At 39.5% G+C, this 25720-nt stretch overlaps 1 protein-coding gene across 4 annotated transcripts in view; it reads right to left on the reverse strand.

The window, feature by feature from the left end:
* Positions 1-25720, reverse strand: part of LOC111221642 (MICOS complex subunit mic25a-like) — a 55548-nt gene that overhangs the window by 10567 nt on the left and 19261 nt on the right. For 3 of the 4 annotated variants that reach the window (XM_022745103.1, XM_022745106.1, XM_022745107.1), the window contains 3 exons: positions 23712-23795; positions 16922-16992; positions 7348-7503 (listed from right to left, as the gene is read on the reverse strand). In XM_022745103.1, coding sequence (XP_022600824.1) covers positions 7348-7503; positions 16922-16992; positions 23712-23795 — 311 coding nt within the window. The remainder of the gene's footprint in view (positions 1-7347; positions 7504-16921; positions 16993-23711; positions 23796-25720) is intronic. The other variant, XM_022745105.1, reaches the window with a different exon arrangement.

Genomic DNA, 25720 nt, shown 5'->3' on the forward strand with positions numbered 1-25720 from the left:
TTTACAAATTCGAGACTATGTCAGGAAGCACATGCCCAATTTTCAAATCTTGGATGAGCATGAGTCCCTGGAGGCAATAAATAAATTTGATCCCCTTACTCGCAGGAGGGTTTTCTTTCTCTTTTTTTTTTTAATCAGATCCTATATAAAAGAACTCAGCATGACTTAAACAGGCGTGGGCGGACAATCTGAATGTAGAACTAAAAGATGATATCTGGGATGAATGTTTAAAGAGTATACATGATTGTTCGGTCATATAATTATATCAGACATATCCCTATACAGTTTGTAGCGTTACACAGACTCTATTACTCCAAGGAAAAGTTACACAGCTCTTTTACTCATGTTTCTCCAGTTTGTAATCTATGTAAGTGTATGATCAGTAATTTAACACATTATTTTTGGTCATGCAGTAAACTTTACATGTATTGGATTAGCATCTTTCATTGTTTTTCAGAGGCTTTTGAGAAGCACTGGGAACCTGATCTCCTCATAGTGTTTCTTGGAGACAACTAACTCCAAACAAAAGTCAGTTAAAAGAAAAAATGGCTGTTTTGTTTGAAATTGTGATCGCAAGAAAGATCATCTTGTGAATGTGGAAATTGGACTCTGTATGACGATTGTAGTTGGGAGAAATGGCAAACACTATATCTGTAGAGACTGAGATTTTATAATGAAGATAAAGGAGGTGTGTTTTACAAGATCTGTACTAAATTTTTTCAGGGTAAGGATTAATGTGTTGTGTCCAATGTAAAGCAATTTGCCATGTGTTCATTTACTTTGTATATATACAAAACTGCTTTGCACTTAATTATAAATGTGGGGATATTGTTACTACTAAGGATTTATTGTGTTTCTCTTTTGTTTGTTTATATTCAAGCTATGTTCTCAAAAACTAATTTACATGTATACAGTCCATGTATTCATTTTCTATCAATCATCAAATCAATTAATTGAGTAATCACTCCTGCACTAGAACATACCTTAACCTTAACCAAACCTTACTTGTCCCTTAAATCCAGCCCGAGCCATCATACCGCTCCATGAAAAAGTGAGCACCAGCCAAAACGTCCTGACTCTGGCACTGTGAAATGCAAATTGGATAAAAGCCCAAGAACACAAACACATGCTCTCTAGTGTCCCCTGACTGCAGCATCTTCTACTCAACAGTAACTATTTCCATGGTCACTATATTGTTAACTTCACCTTGAAACTAGCCAGAAGCATACTGTACATAATATTCCAAATAGTTTAAGAATATCTTTCTCTTTGTTAATCTCATTTGCTGATGGCAGGCACATGAACACTTGCTTATCCCACCAGCTGTATTTACATCCTGACAGGACATTTCTAAGAGCTGCTGTGTACAAACAGTAGGGTTTTTAATTGCTCTGTGCAAACACAGGTTTTTACTTCACCACATCATAGGTTGTTCCAGCTGTGAATGTAATCCTTGGTGCCTTCACGGACAGACAACTTTTTTGTGGGTTTGTGCTTCTCTAACCTTCCTACAGATTCGTACTTGTCTCTGTTTTGGCATAGTTTTCTGCTTCTGCTTACCTGTTCCGCTTACAACACCTTCTTTTACAAGCCTTACACAGGGCAAAGGTCTTTAAAGCTCTTAACAATGTCACAGATATCACTGATGTATACAACGTCATGTGTGACAGTGATTACTGCCATTTAATTTAAACCACAGATGTAAGCCTCTTGTCACTCCACACTGTCCAGCTTATAGGCTGCGATTGTCTGGATCGAAAAAAGATGTGAAATGAGACGATTTCCGTGGGATGGTAGAGAAGTGAACTATCCCTTCCCAATACAGCGAAGCAGGTCGGGCCATTTTATGACTAATAGGATAATCATTAACATGCAAATCTTGTTGTACTTTCAAAATCTACCGATCAATATCCACATCAGCGAGAGGTGCAGCCACTGTTTCAGAGTGGTGTTGATTTAATCCATGTTTTTTTTTCGGTATTTCTATTATTTGCATCCTCATTTCCTGCACTTGTTAAAAGCTGTAATTGAGACAGATTTCTGATTACCTTTAAAAATAGAATCATGTACGCATTTACAAAAGCACCTGTTCCACATACTTTGTTGTTATAGCAATGCTCCCCAAAGCCAGGGCAATCAAGGGAAACACAGAGTGGCACTTAACCAACCAGTGTGGCTCTGATGCCATTGGCCCCTGCTGATGGTATTAAATGGCACAGCACTAGCATTAGCATTCTGCAAATGGTTGGCGCTAGAGGCTTGGAGTATTGTGGAGGAATGGGTTGCGGGGGTGATGCTTAAAGCAAGTGGTGGTTTGAGAAGTGTTTGTTATTGAAGGTGACTTTGAGGACGGCTGTGTTTTGTCTCACTGAGAAGGAGGTTAAAAGAGAGGATAGGCGATGAAAGGTAAAGGGGGCAAACACACATACATGCAACCACACAGAGTATGTAAGCTTCCAATGACAATGACCATATAGTGGTAATGTATACAATACTGCCTAACGTCACACCAAAGAGCCAAAGAGAGACAAAACCCACAAAGCTTCATGATAATGCTGGGCCTTGGTGAGCTGACATTTACCCTGCACCCAACACATGCGCACGTGCACACGCACGCACACGCACACACACACTCACACACACTTAAGGTCCCATATGCATGACAATAGCCTAAGACCAGAGACACTGACAGGAGAGAGACAGGGGAGTGATAGCAGAGAGGAGGTGCAAGGCCATATCCTGAAGAGACTGTCTTTAATGGATGGCTGAGGGAAGAACATGTGAAAAATGTGCATATATATATATGTATATATACTGTGTGTGTGTGTGTGTGTGTGTGTGTGTGTGTGTGTGTGTGTGTGTGTGTGTGTGTGTGTGTGTGTGTGTGTGTGTGTGTATGCCTGAATCAACATTAAAACATAAAAGAACTTTTGAGTGACACATAAGGAAGGCTGTGCTACTGTAGATAGTGAGCTGGATGGACTTCAAGCGGGAGACAGAGAAAGTGAGATAGATACTCTGGTGATGTTCAGATCAGGACACTGGCTGAAAAAAGACAGATAAGCAGCGCGGTGGTTTCATTGGCAGATTGATTGACAAACACAGACAAGCGGATGGCATGTAACAGATATATACAGTAGAGTTTACATAAACAAACTCCTGGAAAGCCATAAACGCCAATGGCAGCTGGGTGGAAGTGACAGAACTGACAGACCCCGGACAAGACAGTAGGGGCCTGCTACTGTGCGATTCATGCACACAAAGTTTAACTTAAGCTTAAACTAGGTATCCTGTGTGTATGTGTAGTTATGTTGAGACAATGAACTTAAAATTGACTGGAGAATATGGAAAATACCAGAAAACTGAGGAAGAGAGTTAGGGCTTCAGGCAAATAGATGATATGTGATAGACGTCAAGCTTCATGTACAGAGAGACACAAAAGAGAGAAAGATAAATTTATATTCAAGAAAAGCGTGAACCATAAGTTATCAACTTCAGACAAAGATTAATTTTGGGGGGAAAATACAGCATTCTCCCTTTAATCACAGGGAAGAATGCGTCTGCTTTAGAAAATCCTTACAAGCACATACAGATAACAAAAGAACAGAGCTTTTAAGCTGTCGGGAGGTTTTCACCAGGCTAAAAGCTTTTTCGTCTATTTAGTAGTCATGTTATTGTTGCACAAAGCTGAAAATGTTGTGTCTTTTCTAACTTGCTCACTATTTTATCTGCCTATGAACAGCCAGTTTATTCAGCGTGTTAGTTTAAACAAAATTGACCTCTTTCTCTCTGTAAAGTGCTTCTTTTTTGGAGTATTATTTCTGTCCTCCAATGTGGAAGAGAAGTGGCCTTACAAAATTACAGAGGTCATCTATGTCAGCCTGAGCTACAGTAATGGAATTCAAAAAATATTTGTTCCTAAATAAAAGATCCATCATAAAAAAAAAAATCTCATGTTACTTTAAAGCATTTAGTTGGTAAACTGTTTATTATCTGGCCAGTTGTTTTAATAATATTTTCTGACTACAATGAATCAAAACATGTGGCATTTTGCTATGTCATTCTTCACAGTGCAATACAGACAACAGATGAGCTCATGCTAGATGAATGTAATTACCTCCTTGACATAAATGATCAAACCTTCTGTTCCACTTTTGGAACAAGCACAGAGGCACCCGTGTTGAGCGAAAGGTAAAACCTCCATTATTAAACAGTCTCAACCTTAGCAAAATGTTTCCTCCGGGGTCTACAGAACATAATACTTCATAATGAAATATGATGCACTGCTCTCTCTCATGACTACATGTGCAGTGCGTATTGCTCCCTGTTGACCCTTAACCACCTGCAGCAATTCTGAAACTTTTCCTAGTTAAACTCGTCCAAGTGCTCTTCTTTGCCAAGCTGCTGGCTCTGTCAGATCCATTTATAGACAGGCAGACTGGACAGCTGCCTGCGTGTCCAGAGGGGTCTTGGGACTGCCCACTCATTTCTTTTCATTAAGTCTGACTGATTGGGAGCCTCCGGTGGCACCGTTACTCGTCTCCCCTCTCTTTCTGACCCAGTCTCAGTCATTCCAAGGTGCTATTTGAATATCCACATTTTTACCCTGCATTAGTAAATACTTCCATAATAACTAAGAAAATCTTAAGTTCTAGACAGAAGTCTTGAAAAGCTTTTTTTCCAACTGTATGATTTTACATGTTTTACATGTATGTCACCCATCTTCTTTTTCTCTGTGGCTTCTTTATGCCCTGCTACTTTCACTGACCCCTCCTGCCTACTCTCGTTGGGCTGCACATGATTCTGTCCAATCCTTGCCTCTGGCGTTAAAGATACTGTAAATGAACCGTGAGGCCGTAGTAGAATATGGATGCAAGTAATTATAACAGCAAGAGATTCAAGTAAAGTCTGACTGAAGCACTGGGATCAAGGTTTCAGCTCTTAAACTACAGCACAATATTACAATCAGCTGCTGAAGTTCACTAACTGGAAAGGGCTTTTCTATGAATATGTGCATCTCCTAGCCAAACCTAGCTAAGACCTAACAGAGCTCCATGGCCAGCAGTGCAGATCTGAGCTAATGCACTGGTTAATGCCAGTGATAGAGGTTTTAATATAGGAAGAGGGATGCATGGAGGATGGGGATTGGAGGGGAAAGAGATGGATCAACAGTGACAGCAGCATGAAAGAGTCGTGGATGAGGAGATAATACACAAGATGCCTGGATAAGTCAGAAAGAAAGAGTTAAAGGAGAGGTGATATTTGATGGATGTAGTTTAATAAGACACTAAAATATGAGTTTTTTTTATTTTCACACTTTTATATTTTAAATCTAGGAACATTTATATGCCTCTTAAAGTTTGAGCTTGGGACACAGCTCTTCAAAAGTCTTAAAGGTCAACCTGAAAATCCCACCCTCTTCAAAAGAGTAGCGCAGGTCACTCTTGAAAAGCAAGGTTTAATCTCTGTTAGATTATCCCAAGAAAGAAAGGTTAGACAGAAAAGATTTTGGTGATAAAATGCTTCAGATCACGACTTTCCTTCTCCAACCATGTGAAATAAAATTTTTTTTAAAAAGCCACAACTTTTAGAAATATAGGAATTCCAGGCAGAAGAAAACATTTTATCATATGAATACAGTTCAAAGATATTTAGTAGTTTGGTGTGCAGTACCAGAAATTGAACAGTAATTCTTATTCTCTCTCTAAAGTCAACCATAGAGCGGCAATGTCTGGAATCCAAACCACTTATGAAAAACTTCCAATTTCTCCTCAGAAGATAGTGTGAGCTCAGAGTCTGTCCTGTCTGTCTGTTTTCAGCCCACAACACTCAACATGTTCGATACAATATCTTTTACTTTTTCATTTATTTGCCCTTTTACTCACTCAGTGCCCCTCCCTTTCTTTCTGTCTCTGACTCTCATTCACACTCACTCTGTCAGGGATATGCCTGATTGAATCGGAATTAAACAAATGCCTCACATTTTACAAAGAGAAAAACAGCTTGCCTCTACTCTGCACTACTACCTGTTCTTTAAAACACTCACAAACTGAATTTATACAGAACATGCTCACCAAACACTGACTCCTTTACAAACACATATACACTGTTTTTTTCCCCCAAAGGGCACCGTCCCCCTGGCAAATGGATCTTTTGAACCAGTTTAAAAAGAGCGATTGCTTTTATTTTGAGCTTTTGCCTTGCTTTTATCGACTGTTTAAACTGCCAAATTCACCAATTGTTGTTTTGTCTTTTATCTAGTTTGGAGCCATATCAGTGTATTTTGTCACGATAATAATGTGCAAATTGCTCCATTCATTATTGTTTTTTGATGGAGAAATTGGGTAAAATAAGCACTTTGTAGATAAGCGTAGGGTCTGAACACTATTTGCGAAAGCATCAGCAGAAAGCAGAAGGCATTTCAAAGCGCTGAATGCTAAAACTGATTTTAATACACTAATAACGGTGTAATCTTCCTATCAGAAAGTTCCAAAACACAGTGTATGCCTGGTGACTTATAAATCCACTCAATAAGCATGTCTCATTGATTTGGCGTCCTGTTTGAAGTGTCAAAGTAACCAACATGCAGATTACAATTCTCAGAAGTTAACTGATTTGATATAAGGACTGAAAGGATTATTTGTCTCTTCACCTTTTTGTTCCACTGTCAGACTCACTGTCAAGCTCCTTCCAGGTCTGACTAATTAACTGTTATCCTTCTATGGTTTTAAAAATAAAAGACTGCAAGCAAATTAAAAAATGTATCTTTAAAGGAACGGGAGCTACACAAATACTTTGGCCAAGTGTGTCAATCAAAGGGAATGAGCAAGGAGTGATAATGGCAAAGGAAAAAACAAAGGGAGTGGGAAATTGATTTAAAGTTGGGAAGCACAGTGTTACCTGTCACACACATTCAACATTCACATAAACTGTTTCCCAAAGGTTGAGATTTTATTTTTGGTAGTGGGTGGTGTGTGACTGAGGTAACCGAGGTAATTTTCTGTAGCTACAATTTACAGATCTACCCTAAACGCCTCACATCTATTAGACTATTGGTGGACGCTAGCTGGGCGTCTGCTCACAGTTACTGCAGCACACACAACTCAGACGTGAGTGTGGCCAAAAGTTAATTAGAAAAGAGTGAAATAAGGTTTTCTAATGAAAGATTTACCTAAATTGAATGAGAAACTGAGTGATTTTATCTATCAGTGTAGGTCTTAATCAGAGCCCTACGTATGGGGAAATGCTGACACATATTACAACCTAACACTCCCACAAAACCAAGCATTCACACAACTATCCTGTCCACAAATACTATTTTCTTCATTCTCTTATGCACACACATACCGTAAATAGCCCTCGCCCACCTTTTTAGCTTGTTGGACACAGGTCATGTACTGTTTGGCCAGGCTGGAGCAGTGCAGGGTCTGCTGTGGATTTTCTCTGTAGCACTGGAGCACTTTGGTCTGAAGTTCAGTGCACACAGACGCAGCCTGCCGGGGTCTAGAAGCAGAGGGTAGAGAGGGGGATCAGTGTGATTATAACACAGCAGTACCAGCCGAAAACATTCATTATGTGCTCGAATCTCTTGGCTGCAAACATCCTGTTGTTCCTTTGTGACTCAATGGATTGCCTGTTTTAATAGAGCCTCATGTTTTAGAAATTAAAGCATTAGTTTTGTACCAGGTGTTGCTACCCGTTATTCAGTATTGCCTAAAAATGTCAACAAAAGAGAACTGACTGATTAGTATTCTCCACTGTTGATTCTTTGTCAGATATTGAGCCATACTTCCTTTAATGACATCAAATATTTATGGGGCTAACTAAAAAAAAGGATCACTAGTCCAATTGAAATTTCAACATCAGGTTTGCACAAATAAAAAGACAATAGACCAGAACTGGCTGCACTAAATCAAGACACAAGGTACAGGTGAGTAAACCTTACTGACTCTTTGAGGTTCAACTGAGTTGAAATTGCAGTAACAGCAGCACCAACAATTTCTGGTTTGTGTCATTAAAGCTTATGATGAGCAAAAGAAAATAAAACACTTGAGATTGTTTGAGGTTTGTTTTAGCTGCAGTTGGAGTAGCTAAGATAGTTTCCAAGGCTTCAAGGTGCAGCCTGTGGAGACACATGAATTATGCATACACAAAGCAGCTTAGGAGTCAAAGTCAAACTTTCCCTTTTCTTTTTATCTTACTCACACAAACAGTACATGTGTGTAGACAAAAGCACACAATCACATCCACACCCACAAAAACACACACCCACAAAAACACACAGACACATACACAGACATACACGTACAGGTAGAGAATGCTAATCCTACACGAGGGTAATCCTTGAGTGCTCTGTTGCTTGTGGTAATTTACCTGCTGTTGTGACAGAACTCGTAACTGGGAGGATTGGAATATGGATATGTACACACACATGCAAATGCATACACACAAAGACAGAGACACATAACTTATCATTCACAGTACTGCATCCTGTACAAGATCTCATGTACACATAGCCGACTAGCAACAAAAAAGAACACAACAGAATAAATAGATAAATAAAATAGAATAGAATACAGTAGAATAGAACAGAATAAACACACACACTGGTTCATTCAGCAACTGTTCTGGGGCTTTCTACTATATCATGTGATCTTCATCCACAGTTTGCCCAGTTGTCATGTGATTATATGTTCAAATGTCTTTTTTTAGAGCCCCTAAAGCCATTCTCATTTGTTTCCAAGTGCAAGAATAAACGTTTAACCTCAAATTCAAGCCAACATGATTAAATAGTTGAAGTGTGGAAAAAAAAAAAAATCCAGAAACTCCATCTGCTGATGATGATCATGTGTTATGATTGAAAGCTCCTGAACATCAACATAATGGTACTTAATGAAGGATTACTTTATGAACTGGTGCTTCCAAGGTCAAGAATGAACTTTAAACCCCAACTAGAATAGAATAGAATAGAATAGAATAGAATAGAATAGAATAGAATAGAATAGAATAGAATAGGGATCCTGTACCTCTCTCTGCTCCCTCTGTGTGACACTTTATTGTCTAAAATCTTGTAGAGTACAAACTTTAGTGAGACATCTCAGACAGCAGAAAAGGTGATGTGTCAATTTGTTTCTAAACATAACTTGATATAAATGTAAATGTATAATGAACTTCATGTTGTTATCCTGCAATGATCATTTCAGGCTGTATACAAGACTGTACTGCGGAAAGAACCAGAGACACAGAGACAGAATTAGTGTTTGGTTTGATGAGGAATGAGACGCATGGCTTCATTTGACATGATGGGACATGCCTTTTTATTTTGGGAGACTGACCACCTGAGATTCACACACACACAATGGCGTGTGTGTGTGTGTGTGTGTGTGAGCGCGCGCACAGACAAGATAAACTGTACACATGGAAAACTGTGGGAGAATTTCCTCTGCACTGGTGTGTGTCTTGTGTAGTCTCAGTATGTGTGCCCATGTGTGCTTGCGTGTGCAGTGGAGGGTAGAGCGACAGGATTAAATAAATCACTGACGGAGAGAATATTCATGAAAAGGGAAGTGAATGCAGCCAGGGAGAGAGGGAGATGGAGAGGGGGAGATAGAGAGAGAAAAAGAGGCAGAGAGAGAGAGAGAGGGAGAACAAACATGACAGTGACATATTAAATGACAAACAACCCTCACAGCTCTCATGGACAAACAGTAACCCATTGTACCTCTGCCATGTCATGTGGTGCCACATCACTTTGTGCTCAGGGAGGCAGAAAATGGTGTTGCTGTGTTAGTCAGTTTAAAATCTGTTGGGAAGAGTTTCAATCACATGATTAAAATTATATGACTGGTTGATGTTTGACTTTGCACTCTGACAGCTGGTTGGTATTCTGAATTACTCCCTAAGAGTAGAAGATAACAGCAACAATAGCCCCAAGGTATTAATCCAAGCTCAAGTAAAAAAAAAAAAAAAAAAAAAAAAAAAAAAACTCATTCTTTTCTCAATTCAACAAGAGAAACTTTCTGATAGCAGGAGTGTTTTAATAATGGAATCTGAAGCAGAAAATTGCCTCTGCTAATCTGCACCAACTGCCTCGTTTGACTGAAATTAAAGGTGAGCTCTTATTAGAAAAACATTAGCCGCCCCAGCTAGTTTGATAGCTAACTTTCGCAGGGAGAAGAAGCAAAACAACACTCCAACTGCTTTCTGCGTGTGACATTTTGCATAAATACGTGCAGAGTTGGGGGAGAATGATTTAGGCTCAAATCGTTAAAGTTTCTCATTATTTTTTTGTCTCACCTTGGCAGTGTGTGGTTTTTATGAAGAGAGCTCAAGTTCTGCGCTACTGCAAAGCGTGACATTGGGGAATAAAGCAATAAGAAGAAAAAGGAAAGATCGTAAAGGCGTAGCATTTTATTATTCTCTGTGTCTAAAGTTGATGTTGTTTGTGTTGGTGTGTGTGCATGTGTGTGTGTGTGTGTGTGTGTGGTGTGTGAATGGTTATTAATGTTTGATGACAAGGATTTGGGTTCCTTTAAAGCAGCAGCCATGGCATTGTACTTTTGGTTTTTAATATTACGCTGAGTGGAGGGGAAGAGAAGAGAGGATCAAAGATGTCATGGCTGGGGTGAGATCAAAAGGAATGACAGCGCCTGCATCTACGTATTGTTAGAGGCTTTGTAAAGCTTTCATGATACTGCCGTAAGGATAACATCCACAACATTATACTTCAGCAGGCAGAAATCTTACTTTTAGAATCATATGAAATCAGAACTACAGATTTAGTTCATAAAGCCTGTGAGGGACTGACATAACTCAGTAGCAATGATTATTCTGGTAGTCATAATAATCACTTATCCCACCTTTGCTAAGCGATGCAGCACTCTTAAATCCTAAACTCAAATGTCACAATATGACAACACCCAAAACCTTCACCAAATTTAATCTCAACTCCACTGAAACACTTACAAAGTCTCTGTCCTCAAATGGGAATAGCAATCAAAAACAACTACAAGTTATGGACTGAAGACAGACAGAACTCCGCCCGTATCTTCATACGCTGACAACTGAAGTGCTGAGGGGAGATAGGAAAGTAGGAGAACAATTCGCACTCTGTTAGCCCGACTGATTGATCCCCACCAAACTCACTTTGTGGGAATATATATAGAGAGAGATGGGAGGGGATAAGGTGAGTGTTTCATTAAAACAGGTGACATGCGGGAACAAGATAAGGTGCACATGTGCACGTGTGTTTGTGTGTGACATCTCATCGCTGATAACTTTTCAATCAGGAGAACTTGCGGTTGGATGACTCACTCGAGTTGTGAGTGACGTCGGGTGAGACATGCTCTTTGGAGCGTTTCGCTGCTATCACTTCCCATCACTAGCCTTTTTATCATCAACAATTTCAATTCCAGTTTTGTGTGTAATTTAATTTAAAAGGTCCTTTTCTTTAAACAACTTCACTTTTCTTTTGAAAAAGTGCTGCTTTCAAATCAGTAAAGCACAACAAGTGTAGTGAATAATGTACACACATTATTTTTGCACAATAAAATGCACTGTTATCACATTAATCTCTTTCTTTGCCTGGAGGATACAGTATTACATATGGCCTGCTGCATGTTGCACTGCTTGGCTGAATATATACAGTCTGTCACACTATGGTAGACTACTGTGTTTTAAATGTCCCTCGTCCCTGTTTGAGGTCCTGTTGTCCTTGTAGCAGTGGTAGCAATACACAACATTACACATTTTTCCTATTATAATAATAACTGCGATGTCCATGATCAGAGTTGATATGGGATCCACTCCGATCTATTCAGTAATTGCATATAAATACATGGATTGATATCAGCGCAGATACTGACCTTTATAAGTCTGATCCACAAACTAATACAGTAACTTTGTCAATTTAATTATAAAAGACTGTATCTCCGCTATCAGTCACATTTATTCAGTCTGTGGACTGCTGAGTCAGTGTTTACCACTACAGCAATCCCTGGCCTTACCTCACACTTGCTTCCACACAGTGTGGTATGCAGAATTTAAATCTAGGAAAAAGCACTGTTATCGGATTGGGAATCAGTATTGGCAGATTCCCCTGAGGTAATGTATCAGAGTCAATATCGGGGGAGAAAAAGTAAAATCAGCCCACCCCTGCATCCTTTTTTACTGTAATAGCAAATAGACTAATTCTGATTCTATTCACATCAACAAAATAAAAACAATGGCTTGATGAAAAGCTGCTGTTAAATGCAGCAATGAAAAATGTAACCCATTAGCCAGTGCTGTGCTGTTAGGAGACACCTATCTAAGTCTTCACCTGTCAAAATGCAGAGACCAGTAAACCTGACCTACCTGTGAATGTGATCATTTGCAGGAGTGTGTGCGCGTGTGTTTCTTTATATTTTTCTTCTTTATCTCTTTACAGACAGTCAAAGAGGTAGAGTGTGCAAGTGACTGTAGCTTTCTGTCTTATTGGTAAGTCTTTGTTGGACCACAGTGCAGACAGGCCCTGTCTCTAGTAATGACTAGCAGTCTGCTACTTTGGGGGGCACAGAGATCCTCACAGTAAGCTACCTGTCTGTTTCACTAATTGGACACGCTACCCACATACACACAAGAATAGACACACATACAGAATAAAGTGGAAATAACAAACCCACATGAAAGCAGGCTTTTAACCACAAACTGTCAGCATTTACTTCATAGTGAATCCTCACACAGACATCCACCTGAGGTTCACTTAGTTTCTGTCTTTGCTAACACTTTGAGGGTAGCAAGGTTTTTTTTTAAGAGGATTAATGGATTTTAACATCTTAAGGTAAGCTCAGCTGCAATGTTGTGGGTCTCTTGGGTGAGGTATTTTTGGGGAATATGGATAGTCTCATACCCCAAGGCAAGGTTAATGGATGAACTCCTCTAAAATGCCCCATGTTGTTGGGCAAGGCAAGTAGCAAATGGCACCAGATAATGTTTCACCACTCACTATGTCTCCACTTGAGGATAATGTTTTGGAGAGTGTGATCTCTCCAGTGTAGGAAAAAAGGGACAATGTCACAGTGAGCGTCCATCTTGTTGCGTTGTTATCAACAAAATACCCTCCTCAGGTGTAAGAGTCAGCTTTTAGCTTTAACTTGCAAACTATGTAGAGCCGGTCCTGAAATCACAGGTTGGTAATAGCAGCCAAAGTGTGAGTACCGTCAATGTCAATAAACAACTGGAAATGACTAAAAGGAAATCGGAGCTGTGGAGTCCCTTATAACTTATTCAGACCACTGTGCCTGATTTCCATATCCCCAAAAAGGGTTATGGGGTTATGTGGTTTTCCTACACTCCTACCAGCGGCCAGCCATGGTTGCTTTTATCAAATTTGAAACCTTTGTACCTATATGGTCTAATCCTACACAACATCTTCTCAACCACTGACTAAGGTGATCTCCCTATAGTCACAGCAATATTGAAGGTGCTCACGTCCTCAAGTCCTCACTCTTGCAGTGCTTATTAGCTACTTATCATTTTGGTTTTGTCATTCTCTGGCTATATTTGTGGCTTTATCAGCCAATGTGCTGGCCTTCATGTGCAACAATACAATTACTACAACCAAAACCATCCAGAGGAAGAAGAGAAAAGAATCCAAATGACACAAGTGCCAGATAGTTTTACTTGAAAGAGAGAAATTATTTTTTCAGCTGACCTTTTAAGCTCAATTAATTTCCTTTTCTTTCTCATGCCTGCTAAGAACAAGAAGACAGAATAAGAAGAAAAAGAGGCTGAGGGCAATAAATAAAGTCAGACAAAGTTTAACCATGGGCAGAGAAATAACAAGTGACTGAGACAGAAAATGATTCTAGAATTAGTTAAATGAGACAATAAGAGAACACAACTGGAGACAGAGACAAAATCAGAAGAAAAAGACATACTGTAGCTACATAACGTGTTGGACTGTGCTGCAGCCCCCCTATGCCTCCCCCCTCCCTTTAGCAGTGGGTAAATAGAATAATTACTGGGTGGTCAGTGTAGTGTGAAATGACAGTGTGACCATGGCACAATGAAACACTGCCCAAATGCTGACAGAACATGACGAGCACATGACTGCCTGAATACAAAGTGTGCTTGTATGTGTGGCAGAGATAGAAATTGAAAAGGGAGTGGAAGTTTGTGTGCACACGTGTGTGTGTGTGTGTGTGTGTGTGTGTGTGTGTGTGTGTGTGTGTGTGTGTGTGTGTGTGTGTGTGTGTGTGTGTGTATGTGTGAATGTGTGTGTCTATGCATGCAGTGAGAAAATAATGGGCAACACATTATGGCAGGACAAAATGCTATTCCTCTGGCAAACTCGTGCTGAATTGATCTTCTAACCTCTTCCTTGCAGCTGTGGACAACAGCAAATCCTTGCTAATGTAACCGTTTGGACAAAATTTGGGACTTGAATTAACTGCTGCTGAATTCAATGGACCAGGTGCATAAAGATGGCAGTGTCGAGGATGAGGTCACTGCCCATTAGTGCAAAGCTGGCAAAAAGACCGTATATCTCCTTTTCCTCTTGCTGTTTCTAGGGATGCACTAGACCGACTACATCATAATAATGGCAATAATACATTACTATAGAGAGGCAATAAAATTTGTAGGACAGATTTGAAGGTTGCCTTTAAATGGTAAAGCACTTTAACTTGTTAAACCTTACGATGCAAAGTAACATACTGATGCAACAATGTGTAAACTGACACTGTTTATAACTTCGTATCATTTCCCAACTTGCTATGAACGGACATTTTAGTGATGAAGTAGAGAGTTTATTGGGAAATAAATCACAGCTCCAAATAAACAAACCCTTTAATGAACTGAGCCACTAATTTACTCTACCTTTATAATCCAATGGAAAGGTCTTAGACTATTCAATTACATGTGTAATATCCGTATATAAATCACACACTGCAAACAGGTGAATGAGGAAAAAGTGCAGTTATTTCATCATGATTAGTCTTTTCAGATAGTTATTAAAATATCAATTTAAAATGTACTAATCAAGCCAATAATAAGTGATTACTTTTCTGCAGGGAGATTTCTCATTTTTCAATTGTGTTTGTTGGGTTCCAGGTGGATCTCATGTGACTTTGTGTGAGCGTGCAACTAAAAATTTAAATTAATGCTGCTGGCAGTAGAGGGAAAATTAGGTGGCTCTTACATTATGATTTTTACGGGTTTTGTGTTGGAGATGCTTAATTCTAACTGGAGTCCTGGTTGTAGTGGTGTACAGTAAGACATGTGAGAGAGGGTAGAAAAGCAAAGGCTTTATGTGTTAATGAAAACCAAAAGGTGAGGGATGAGAGAGAGAAAAAAATAAATAAAAAAAGACCTGGATTAATTAGCCATCTTTCATCAGTTTTGCAATAATCATTGCCATGCACGTGGGAAAAGGGAAAATGAATGGCTTTCTGACTAAATTGGATTCGCTGAGCTCTTTGGCTTTGTCTCCTTCCAAAAAGGGGTGAGAATGGTTGTTATAAAGGGGCGTAAATTGGCAAGGCCCACACACTGCCAGTATGGAGGTGATTCAGTGTTGACTCAAGCTGACATGCTTTTTGACAGCAGGTGAGGTCTGAACTCTGTAATCCCAGAGGAGCACCTCTGCTTCTAGCGAAATCCTGCTGTTTCTGTTTATTTAACAGCAGAATGGGGCCAAGTTAAAAGGCCAAGTCGGTAGTGGCTACAAGACAAATGATAATATAGAGGTGTATCCTTATTTAAAAAAAAAAAAAAAGACAAGGAGAGGATGATGATGACAAAATCATAATACGCATTGGCCAAAATGTGAAGAGTCCCAATATGCCACATGAATGCATCCATTTTTATATTTTTTTTTTTTTTTTACAAACAATACATGAAACCTAGCACCCATTCACAGCAGAGAATGTTAATCGGCTTTAGACAATTCAAGTTGTCTCTCCAAGCACTGGAAAGAACAAAGAGGAATAAACACAAAGACAATAATACTCTCATATATTTAGCAATTTTCATTTTTTCTTTGCCATATCTAATTTTCAGATAAAGCCAGAAAAAAGAGAAAGAAAATGGTTTACTTAAACAGAAACAAGAAGGAAACAAAGACAAAATAAGCAGTGAGTGAGATCTATTAGGCTATTTTAGTGTAATGTTCTCAGAATTAATGAAATGGAAGTTAAATAAGTTAAAGTGGGTCAAAATATACTGCACTTAGTAGACAATTTGACAGTACACCTCATAGTAGCCATATAGCGTCAATAATAATTGCATCAGTATCTATTGTTTTACAATATGCCTGTTATGACAAAATTACATGATAAAAGCTCAAAACTATACTTTCCACATTGTGTGAAATACTTATTTCAATAGATCAAAATCCTAAATTAAAAATGCATATTTTCTCAAGTATTTTAATCTCTCATGCTGGAACAGTTTTACTGATCGTTCATCTGGAAAATGGTAAACTTTGACATGTTAATTTGAGAATTTTGTCACAATACTATTATATGGGACACGAGAAGTGATAACAGTGAATTATCGCCCAGCCCCACCACTATGTGTGAAAAACAATGTTTTTACTGTCAGGCAGATGCAGGAGGTGTGGCGTTCACATTAACAGGAAGCTAACATTGCAAAAAGGCTTCACACTCTGGTCTCTGCTCACATATGTATTCTAACAACTGTTGTCTGGACTTCCTGCTTGGCAGAGCTGGTTTTCTCTCCGTTATCCAAAGTTCTGAGACGTTGCTTCAACTAACAGATAATTTACAGGTGTTTTCAGAAACTTTTTTTTTTTTTTTTTGCCTACGATAGGCTCGTAAAAACATAATAGTACTAAGGCAGTAAGGGAACAATGTAATGACTATGCTCAATGGTTCTTTCCACAGAAAATGGTGTTGTAAAGCTCATTCACAGTATTTACCGGATGTGAGCCTCAGCTTTGGTAGCTGCCTGGTTGTACTGTTCAGCCGTCTCCTTGTAGTTGTCAAAGTTCTGCAGGCAAAGAGACAAAGAAAGGTGTAAATCAATTCAGGGATATTTTACAGCTCTGCAGAAGTTCCACTTCACTTTATACTTTGAATATAAAGTAGGCTGCTCAGATGTATGCTGCTTGTAATGATATGTGAACTTGTTTCCAGGCTTTAACATTATTCAATTTTCAGATCACATCATTGTCAGAGTCTTCAAATGAAGTCCCACGAAGCTTAACAACATGCATATCTACATAATGTTACCACAATTACAACATTTTTTACCTTCAGTTCAAGCTCTAATAAGCCAGCAATGATAACCAAAATGTATAACTCACCACCTGAAATGTCACATTCGTTAAATTAGAGACCTTTGAATTTTATAGCACTGCTTACAAATCCGAATGCTGATGGACTGTTGGTACTCCATAATGTTTTATTTCATGCGATACACAGTGGCATTTAAACAGCAATTACTACACAGATGGAGCTCATGCCTAGAGGGCAAGGTCATATACAGCAAACCTTTACTTTAGTAATCAGTGGTCACAGTGTTAACTACACTGCATCATGGCCTGAGCTGCTTACAAGGTGATGCACTGGAAGAAGTCAGTATAAGTATAAGTAGTTTAGAAAATGTATAAGTTGTGTAGTATTTCAGACCACAGTACTGAGAATGTGTTTAAAATCACCAGCACTATGAGATGAATGATCACCTTACAAGCTTTGCGTATGAAACATATGAAATAAAGTTTGTCTAGAATGCCCCAAACACAGGGCAAATCTCTATCACCACCCTCTCATACACATTCTCTTCACAGTAATCACCATTTTAAACCAATAACGGCAGCGCACATGCTTTTACTTAATTATTCCCTATATTCCCAATAGATGGGGTGATAGGAGAGGAAGATAAAGTGAAGTGACTGAGCAGGGAAAGAGATGGGATCAAACACAAACCTCCTCCACAATCCCTAGCTCTCTACTCCTCCAGTGCCCCCTAGTCATTTTCATATCTCATTATTTCACGTTGATCCACAGACATGCTTTTCCTGATCTGAATGTCTGGTGTTGGAGAAGACTCAAGCAATGTCATAGGCATCTTTTTCCTTAATCCTTTCTGCTAGTATTTCCTACAATGTAATAATCTGCCCCTTTATCCTTTCCTTTCCTTTTCTTTAAAGAAAAAATTGTAAAATAGAAGTTATAGTATCCGCCCAGTCTATGTAAGTTTCCATCATTAGGAAAACTGCTGCAGTTTATTGTTTGTTGTTATTTCTGTATATAAAACTTTGTTGATCTCATCCATACATTGCCATTTTTGGGGAGATTTTTCAGGCTTTGGCACAGGAGGATGGCATCCTCATTCCAAATTCTGCAAACAAAGCTCTGATTGGCACATTGTTGAAAAAAACTGGCAAAATGGCCGTAAACAAGCTATAGACAATGTACATTAGAGGAGAAATTAATAGTGTGACCATTTCCTGTTTACCTTTCTTATCTGAGTTTGTGTTCCATTTGACTGTCACGGTAATTCACTATGTGGAAATGCCAAACATCCCTAGGTGTAAGGCTTTATCCCTGCCAGTTATGTCTCCTGGCTGTGTTACATTGGATTATCTAGGGAAAGGACTCAGGATTAGACTCCTGTTGCCACTAAATCTCCCCAATGCCAATGTGTGGACTAGGCATAAATACCACACCTCAACAAGGGGGTAACATCTGCGGCTCCAAAGACTGGAGGTGAAGTATACGTCATCCCAGTATCATGAACCTTTGGAGTAAAAAACAGCTCCAAAGCTCAGAACTCCTGCTCAGATGTTTCATTAATGTACTGAGCATTAAACATAACCAATTAATGATTCAATTTGAAAGTGCAATAAACCAAGTCCTGGATTCGGGGACAGTAAAGAGACAGTAAGTCTGACCACTTGTTGGAGGAGAGTAATACTTTGCCTGGCTCCAGCGGAATATGAGGTAAGAAGTTAGCCACATGTTAGCAGCTTAGCCTTTAGCCTCAGGTCAAGGGCTCAGTGGTTACACTCAGAGGAAAGCTGAGCTGAAACTTGAAAGTCTGAGGTTGCCTTGTGGGACATCCTGTGTTTGAGCCCAGATAAAAAAAAAAAAAAAAAGACTCAACAGGGGTTTAAACCCACGGGTGCCTCAGATTATGCAGGACATAGAGAGTATGGCACCAGCAAGGGAAGCACCAAGGAGGTTGGTTTAAAGGTAAAGTGCTTTGTTTGCACCCTAACAAGGCCAAAAGAGAGTAAGCTAGAGCAGGCAGTGTAGTACAAAAGGAACTGGTTGATTGAAAATGTGAAAAAAAACAACCATCAGCAAAACATCCATTTTCAATTTCAAACTCCCATGTAAGGAAAAAATGTCTGCCAAGTGTACCTGTCTGGCTTTGAAGCTAACAAGAGATTTTAATATTAGATAGTGCCCTTGGTGACTGATGCTCTACTACATACTGTCGGGTTGCAACAAACATCCATAAAAACTATGAAAATCTTCAATTTAATGGTATGCATTGACAAAAATGTGAAATTGCCACTATCGCTTGAAAACAATGCTTTGCACATACAAAATGTTGTCAATGTTGCCAACTCACACATATTCTCTCTGCCATGAATCCAACACTAAAACAGAAACTTGTAAATCATGTGCTTTGGAGAGATTATTGGGTATCTCACAATTTGGAGCTTCTTCTAAACGGGAACCAATTCACATCTCCTGCTCTGGCTAAAGAGTCTCTACTGTCTCTCTAACAGAAAACACACACATGCAAACTAACAGTCAAACACTCTGTGCTATTAAGCATGGAGACTGAAAAACAAGGGTAGTTTGGTGTTTATGGGAGGGACGTTGTAAAAGTACAACTATCATGTCTCTGCTCTTGCTAATAAAACAGGGGAATATGGGGACAATGAGGATAATGGAAGTGTGAAGACAGTGTTTGGACTGGCAGGTTCAGCTTATCCTGTCAATTTTGGGGGACTGCAAGCCTGTGTGTTGTTTTTATGTGTATCAACATGTTTTTTGTGTCTATTGACACAGAACAGACCCTGAGCAACAGCCCCAGCTCGGCTCTCATGACACCAGAGAAGTGGCAGCACTATCACTGGCACACATACTCTGAGCTCTTCCCAGCCATTTGCACCCATGGGGACAAAAGCCCAATGTGGAGAGACAGAAAGGGGGGGATGATAATTCTCAATGGGGGAAGGCAAGGTTTTGGGGGTGTTGGAAAGGCTCATGGAGGGGATTAGTGTGGGTGCACGTGTGCTGCGTGTGTGTGTGTGTGTGTGTGTGTGTGTGTGTGTGTAAGCTTGCATACGTGCAGGTGTGTGACTAAATCTGTGTTTGTATTTGAATGCTTGTGCTCAAATGATCCTTGCATGCACACTCGTCTGAACACCCTCCAGGAGCTGTGGATTGAGATGGGTTGATGTCAGGATTTTGAGGGAGGGGTTGCTTCACGCTCTACACTTGGACGAAGGCGGATTAATTTTTTTTTTTTTTTCAGACGCAGCAGTCAACAAAGGGGAGAAGAGGGGATTAAAAGAGGTGAATTTTAAACTGAGACTTGTTTACAGAGTCACAGGGTATGTTGCCACATGAAGACAGATATACTCCACCTGTACACTGCGCACAGATTAGAGGGGCTTCCACAAATAAACAAGAGAGAGAGGAGAGGACTGGAAGAGAGGAGACATGGAGAATGTAGTGGTATGTTTGGGCTTGTTTCACTCTTGGGATGTCTTCTATTGTGTGGAAGAGGGTAAATGCTAAATTGTGCAGCAGATTGGTCACTCTATCACAATTATTTCTGAAGTGACAGCAAGTGGACAAACCTGTCACAATGACCAAACATACACAGACACAGACACAGACACACACACAGAGACAGACAGACAGACAGACAGACAGACAGACAGACAGACAGACAGACAGACAGACAGACAGACAGACAGACAGACAGACAGACAGACAGACAGACAGACAGACAGACAGACAGACAGACAGACAGACAGACAGACAGACAGACAGACAGACAGACAGACAGACAGACAGACAGACAGACAGACAGACAGACAGACAGACAGACAGACAGACAGACAGACAGACAGACAGACAGACAGACAGACAGACAGACAGACAGACAGACAGACAGACAGACAGACAGACAGACAGACAGACAGACAGACAGACAGACACACACACACACACACACACACACACACACACACACACACACACACACCTTTCTGATTTGTGCCAGTGGTGGACTCGACAGCATCCGCAGCCTTTAGACAAACACAATAGTCTGTTATCATCATTCATCCCTACAGCAAACTGGACACCACAGAGAATATTTGTGTGTGTTTTCATATAGGTAATCAGCCACATACGCACATACGCACATGGTTACACACACAATTATAAGCCTATTTGAAGGGGCTGCTGCTAAGCCAGGGTAAAATGTTGATTCAGGTGAAGATCACACACCAATTACCAATGGATTCTCCATCTAATCTGGCTGTTCTTACATTTGATTTAAATCTCTGATCATCAAGAGACCAAAACAGAACTGCATGTGCATGAGAGCCCGCATGTCCGTTTCTGTAAAAGAATCAATATGGTGGTATGGAAGAAGCTCTGGTGTCTGAAATTATCTATAGAATAAAAACACAGACTAGTATTCATACTAACACAATTGCATTCATCACCTTAAAGTCTCTGCTTTGCAATAATACAGTAGGATCTGATACAATATGGGATAGATGGTGAGGGAGGCCCGGATATAGCAATGTAAAGCTTTCTTCACATGCTTGGATCATTATTTATGTGAAAAGTGAGACATATTACCGTGTGAATTTGTGTTTTGCATTTATGTTTATGACCTGTGTCAGCCACAATTCAACTTTTAAGTGGCCATTTATTTCACCCCAACTGGAATTTGCCACAGGTATGAGAGAGTGAAAGAAAGAAAGATAAGCAGGGAAAGGAGAGATGCATGAAAGGAGGCCTGGATGAATGGAGTGCTAGATGGGAAAATGAAGGAAGAGAAGAAGGGAGATGGACGCCGGCTCAGGATAGACCGTCTGTTTAATGCTCAGTCCATATAGCCTCTTTATCTCTTGCTCTCAGTCCCCCTCTTTCTCACTCCCTCATCCGCATGCAGGTCAGCTGCGAGCAAGTGAGGGGTGAAAAAAAGTGATAGAAAAGGGACTGCGGCGGCGAGCGGAGAAAGATAGAGCATCCTCCGCTCTTCTGCCAATCAGTCTCTTCCGTCAAGCATTGCAGCGTATGCTGCTTGCTGTATGGTGTGCAAGGGGCTCTCCCATTTAACTTGGCTATGTAAAAGGTTTTCTCAGAGGCCTAAAGGAGGCGAGTGCCAGGGACTAGATAAGGTCCTCAGTCTGCCTGATGGGCCCTGCCGAAGGGAGAGAGAGACAGGGAGAGGGGAGGTGGGGGAGTCAAGTCCCAAAGAGTGTCTACTGAATACTGGAAGGAGAGTTGTGGGTGTGTGGAAAGTGGGTGAGGTGGGGAAGGTGGGGTGAGGGCATATGTGTGTCTACCTGAACCTTTTCACCACTTCATCATGGTATTGTTAAAAAAAAAAAAAATCTAAATATTTGCCTCGTCTTTCCTCTCGTTTTACATTCTTTGTTCATAATTATTCAGTGTGCTTGTCATCTATGTTTTCCTTACAGTTTCAGTCATATATTTCCCTAACTTGTAACATGTAATTTCACTTTCCTGCCTCTTGTCCTTCGGTTTAACCTTTGTCAATAATCAAGAGCCTAAAGCAGTTTTTCCTGCCCTACAATCATACACCAGTACCAACCTTGCTCCTCACAAATCTTTTAACAAATACAAGTTTACTCATTAAAAAGCAAGCAACATTTATCAAACAACTGTGCTGGCGGCTTTTAAAAGGGTGCAAAATATCAACTGTGCATTAGTGCTCAGGTGGAGGGAACACAGGTCATAATTTCTTAAAAGCACCCAACAAACTGCTCTTATTCTTTTTTCTTTTTTGTGAAAAGATCGAGTTGCTAGCAAAAGGACATAGTGATGAGAAAAAGCACAGTACATTTGATTAGGCAACCGAAGCTCTCTGAGAGGCCGCGCTGTGAAAACTCTCTTGAGTGCTGGTCCATCAACAGCAAGTCGTGACTCTCATCTGTCTGCTGAAACTTTCAATTCATTTACATTTACATTTAGACACCGGTATGTGGGCTTGACATTTCCAAGATAGGAAAGAGTGTCTTGTGTCTCAACAAGATTTTACTCTCCAAGGAGACTGAGTAATATGTCACCTTAAGACTTGTTTTGCTATTCCTGATGTGTGAAGACTTCTTTTCAGTGAAAGCCTACAAGATGTTTTTATCTCATTAGTGAGGTCTCCAGTTATACATGTCAAAATTTTTAAGTGCTAGTATCTTGCTCTCTAAACCTCCACACAAAAAAAAACTCAAAGAAAATGATGAAAAGAAAGATGCACAGTCTCACTGATTTACATAAACTAATGTCAGCTCTCCCTATGATTTCATACAGCAGGTCTCGCTATTCAAAACTTGTTTTTTTTTTTTTTTAATTGAACATCTTGGAATGCAATTAATGCACACATTGGAGGAAGCATGTTTATATATGAAGCCTTTCAGATGAGCTCCATTCCTTTTGATGGTATGCATGTTTATATGATGGAAAAATATGATTGAATAATATTACCTTTTTCTCCAGTATTTCTAGTTGCTCTTTATAGAAGCTGGAGATGCTGGCCAGTTCCTTCTCTTTGCTCTCCAGTTGTTTGGCCTGAGGAAAAAGGAGGAGAAGACAAAGAAGAATAAGAATTAAGAAAGTACAAAAAACAAAACAAAAAAACACTGCATTTTCTATATAAAAGAGTCAGAATATGAAAAAGTAGTTATAATACGCTGTAGAGGTTCTTTATACTTACACCTGACAATTTCCTACCCTAATATGACCTGCACAGGCCTGTATAAATACTCAACTTTGACTTCTTGGGAAATAAGGAAGAGAGGGAAATCAATTCATGATCCATGTAATAATTAAAATTTTCATTTGACAATGTTTGAGTTGACATAGTTACTAATTGGGTAAAATTATGCTAAAAGTAACGGGCTAAAGCAGCATATTCACTTCCTTTGCTTATGAGCATTCTGCACACAGGGGACACCAGCCAGAGGCAAATGTTGAGGAGAGAAAAAACAAGGCAAGCTTTCACTGCCCAACAGATGAACAAAACATGACTATAACATCGGTTTCTGATAAACTAAAAAATATCACCTAAAAGACAAAAGTGTGTACACACATCTCTCACCTATGATGAAATACATATATAAATAAATACATATATAATACACGATCAAATATAATTGACAGTTTCAGTTAACTCTACTTCATATTCCATGACAAAAAAAGAAAAATCAGAAATTACAATATAAAATCATTATACTTGACAACATACTCATGACTAAAAATCCAAACTTCATAGTGGTTACTGGGACTGTTTCAACTACTGTTCAGTCATGATGTAAGCACGTAACTGAGCTACTATATCAGCTGATGCACTACTAACATATATAAATGACAGAGGAGATGCATCTTTGTGTGCGCAAACAAATTTTCCTCTAACAACAGATTGATGGCACAAACAATTTGGGAAACGATGGTAAAAAATCATTATACCCTCCTGAAGTGTGGGGCTATAGTGTCAACTTGCAAGTTTTTGTTTTTCGATGTATTAGTATTACCATTACTATTATTTCAGTACCTTCTCATGTGTATGGGTATATCATAATATCATAAATACATGATGCTTGATGGAAATCTATGATACTATACATGAAAAGGACATCGCATCTACACCTCAAAGTAAAACACAAAAGAATGTCCATTTAATAGGGGTTCTATCTAATGTAACAGAACTTACAAAACTACTGAGGTGGCATGTGACTGGCACAGCGGCAGCAGAGGTGGACATGGCGATGCTGGCATTATGATGAGGTGAAACACTTTAATATGCCCGCTGAGCCAAGCTTTGACAGGCAGCAAGATGGCAGATTGGCTGAAGGAAGACCCATAGTTTGGGCCATGGCGTAGCGTCATGCAAGCAGAAGAAGATAGGAGGCAGGCGTCAAAAAGATACACTGTGAAAACAAGTTGCCAGTTCAGCTTGAAGTTAGAAATGCACATGCACTAGGGATTTTAAATAAAAGATTCACTTTGAGGAAAGATTCACCAGAAGATGCAATATGACTAACGCAATGGCCATTTTGTTTTACCAGTATGAGGCTTCACAATGTGGCAGTATTATTACACAGTTGCATAAAATGGAATGAAAAGGGATTCCTTTGTGATAAATATTAACTATAATAACATCATAAAGTATAATGAGGACCTATGGAAAAAAAAAACAAGAGAGAGGGATAGTCAAAAGAGATGTATACGATCCAAATTTAAGACAATAGCAAGTACTGTCAAAACATCAGTGTAGCTGAATGGCAAGCACACTACAGTACCCTGATCCTACACCATGCCATCAGCTTTGTATTTTCACTCACTGTGCATTACTAATCCATCTCATTTTACATAATCCAATCACAATATTACAGTGAAGATTTACTGTTGAAACATGAAAGCTATATTAAGACATTTTTGCACAGACAGTCACAGAGTCATTTGTTTAGCAATAAAGATACGGTGCAGTGTCTTTG

The sequence above is a fragment of the Seriola dumerili genome, unplaced genomic scaffold (assembly GCF_002260705.1).
Source record: "Seriola dumerili isolate Sdu_G_001 unplaced genomic scaffold, Sdu_1.0 BDQW01000088.1, whole genome shotgun sequence".
NCBI classification, from domain to species: domain Eukaryota; kingdom Metazoa; phylum Chordata; class Actinopteri; order Carangiformes; family Carangidae; genus Seriola; species Seriola dumerili.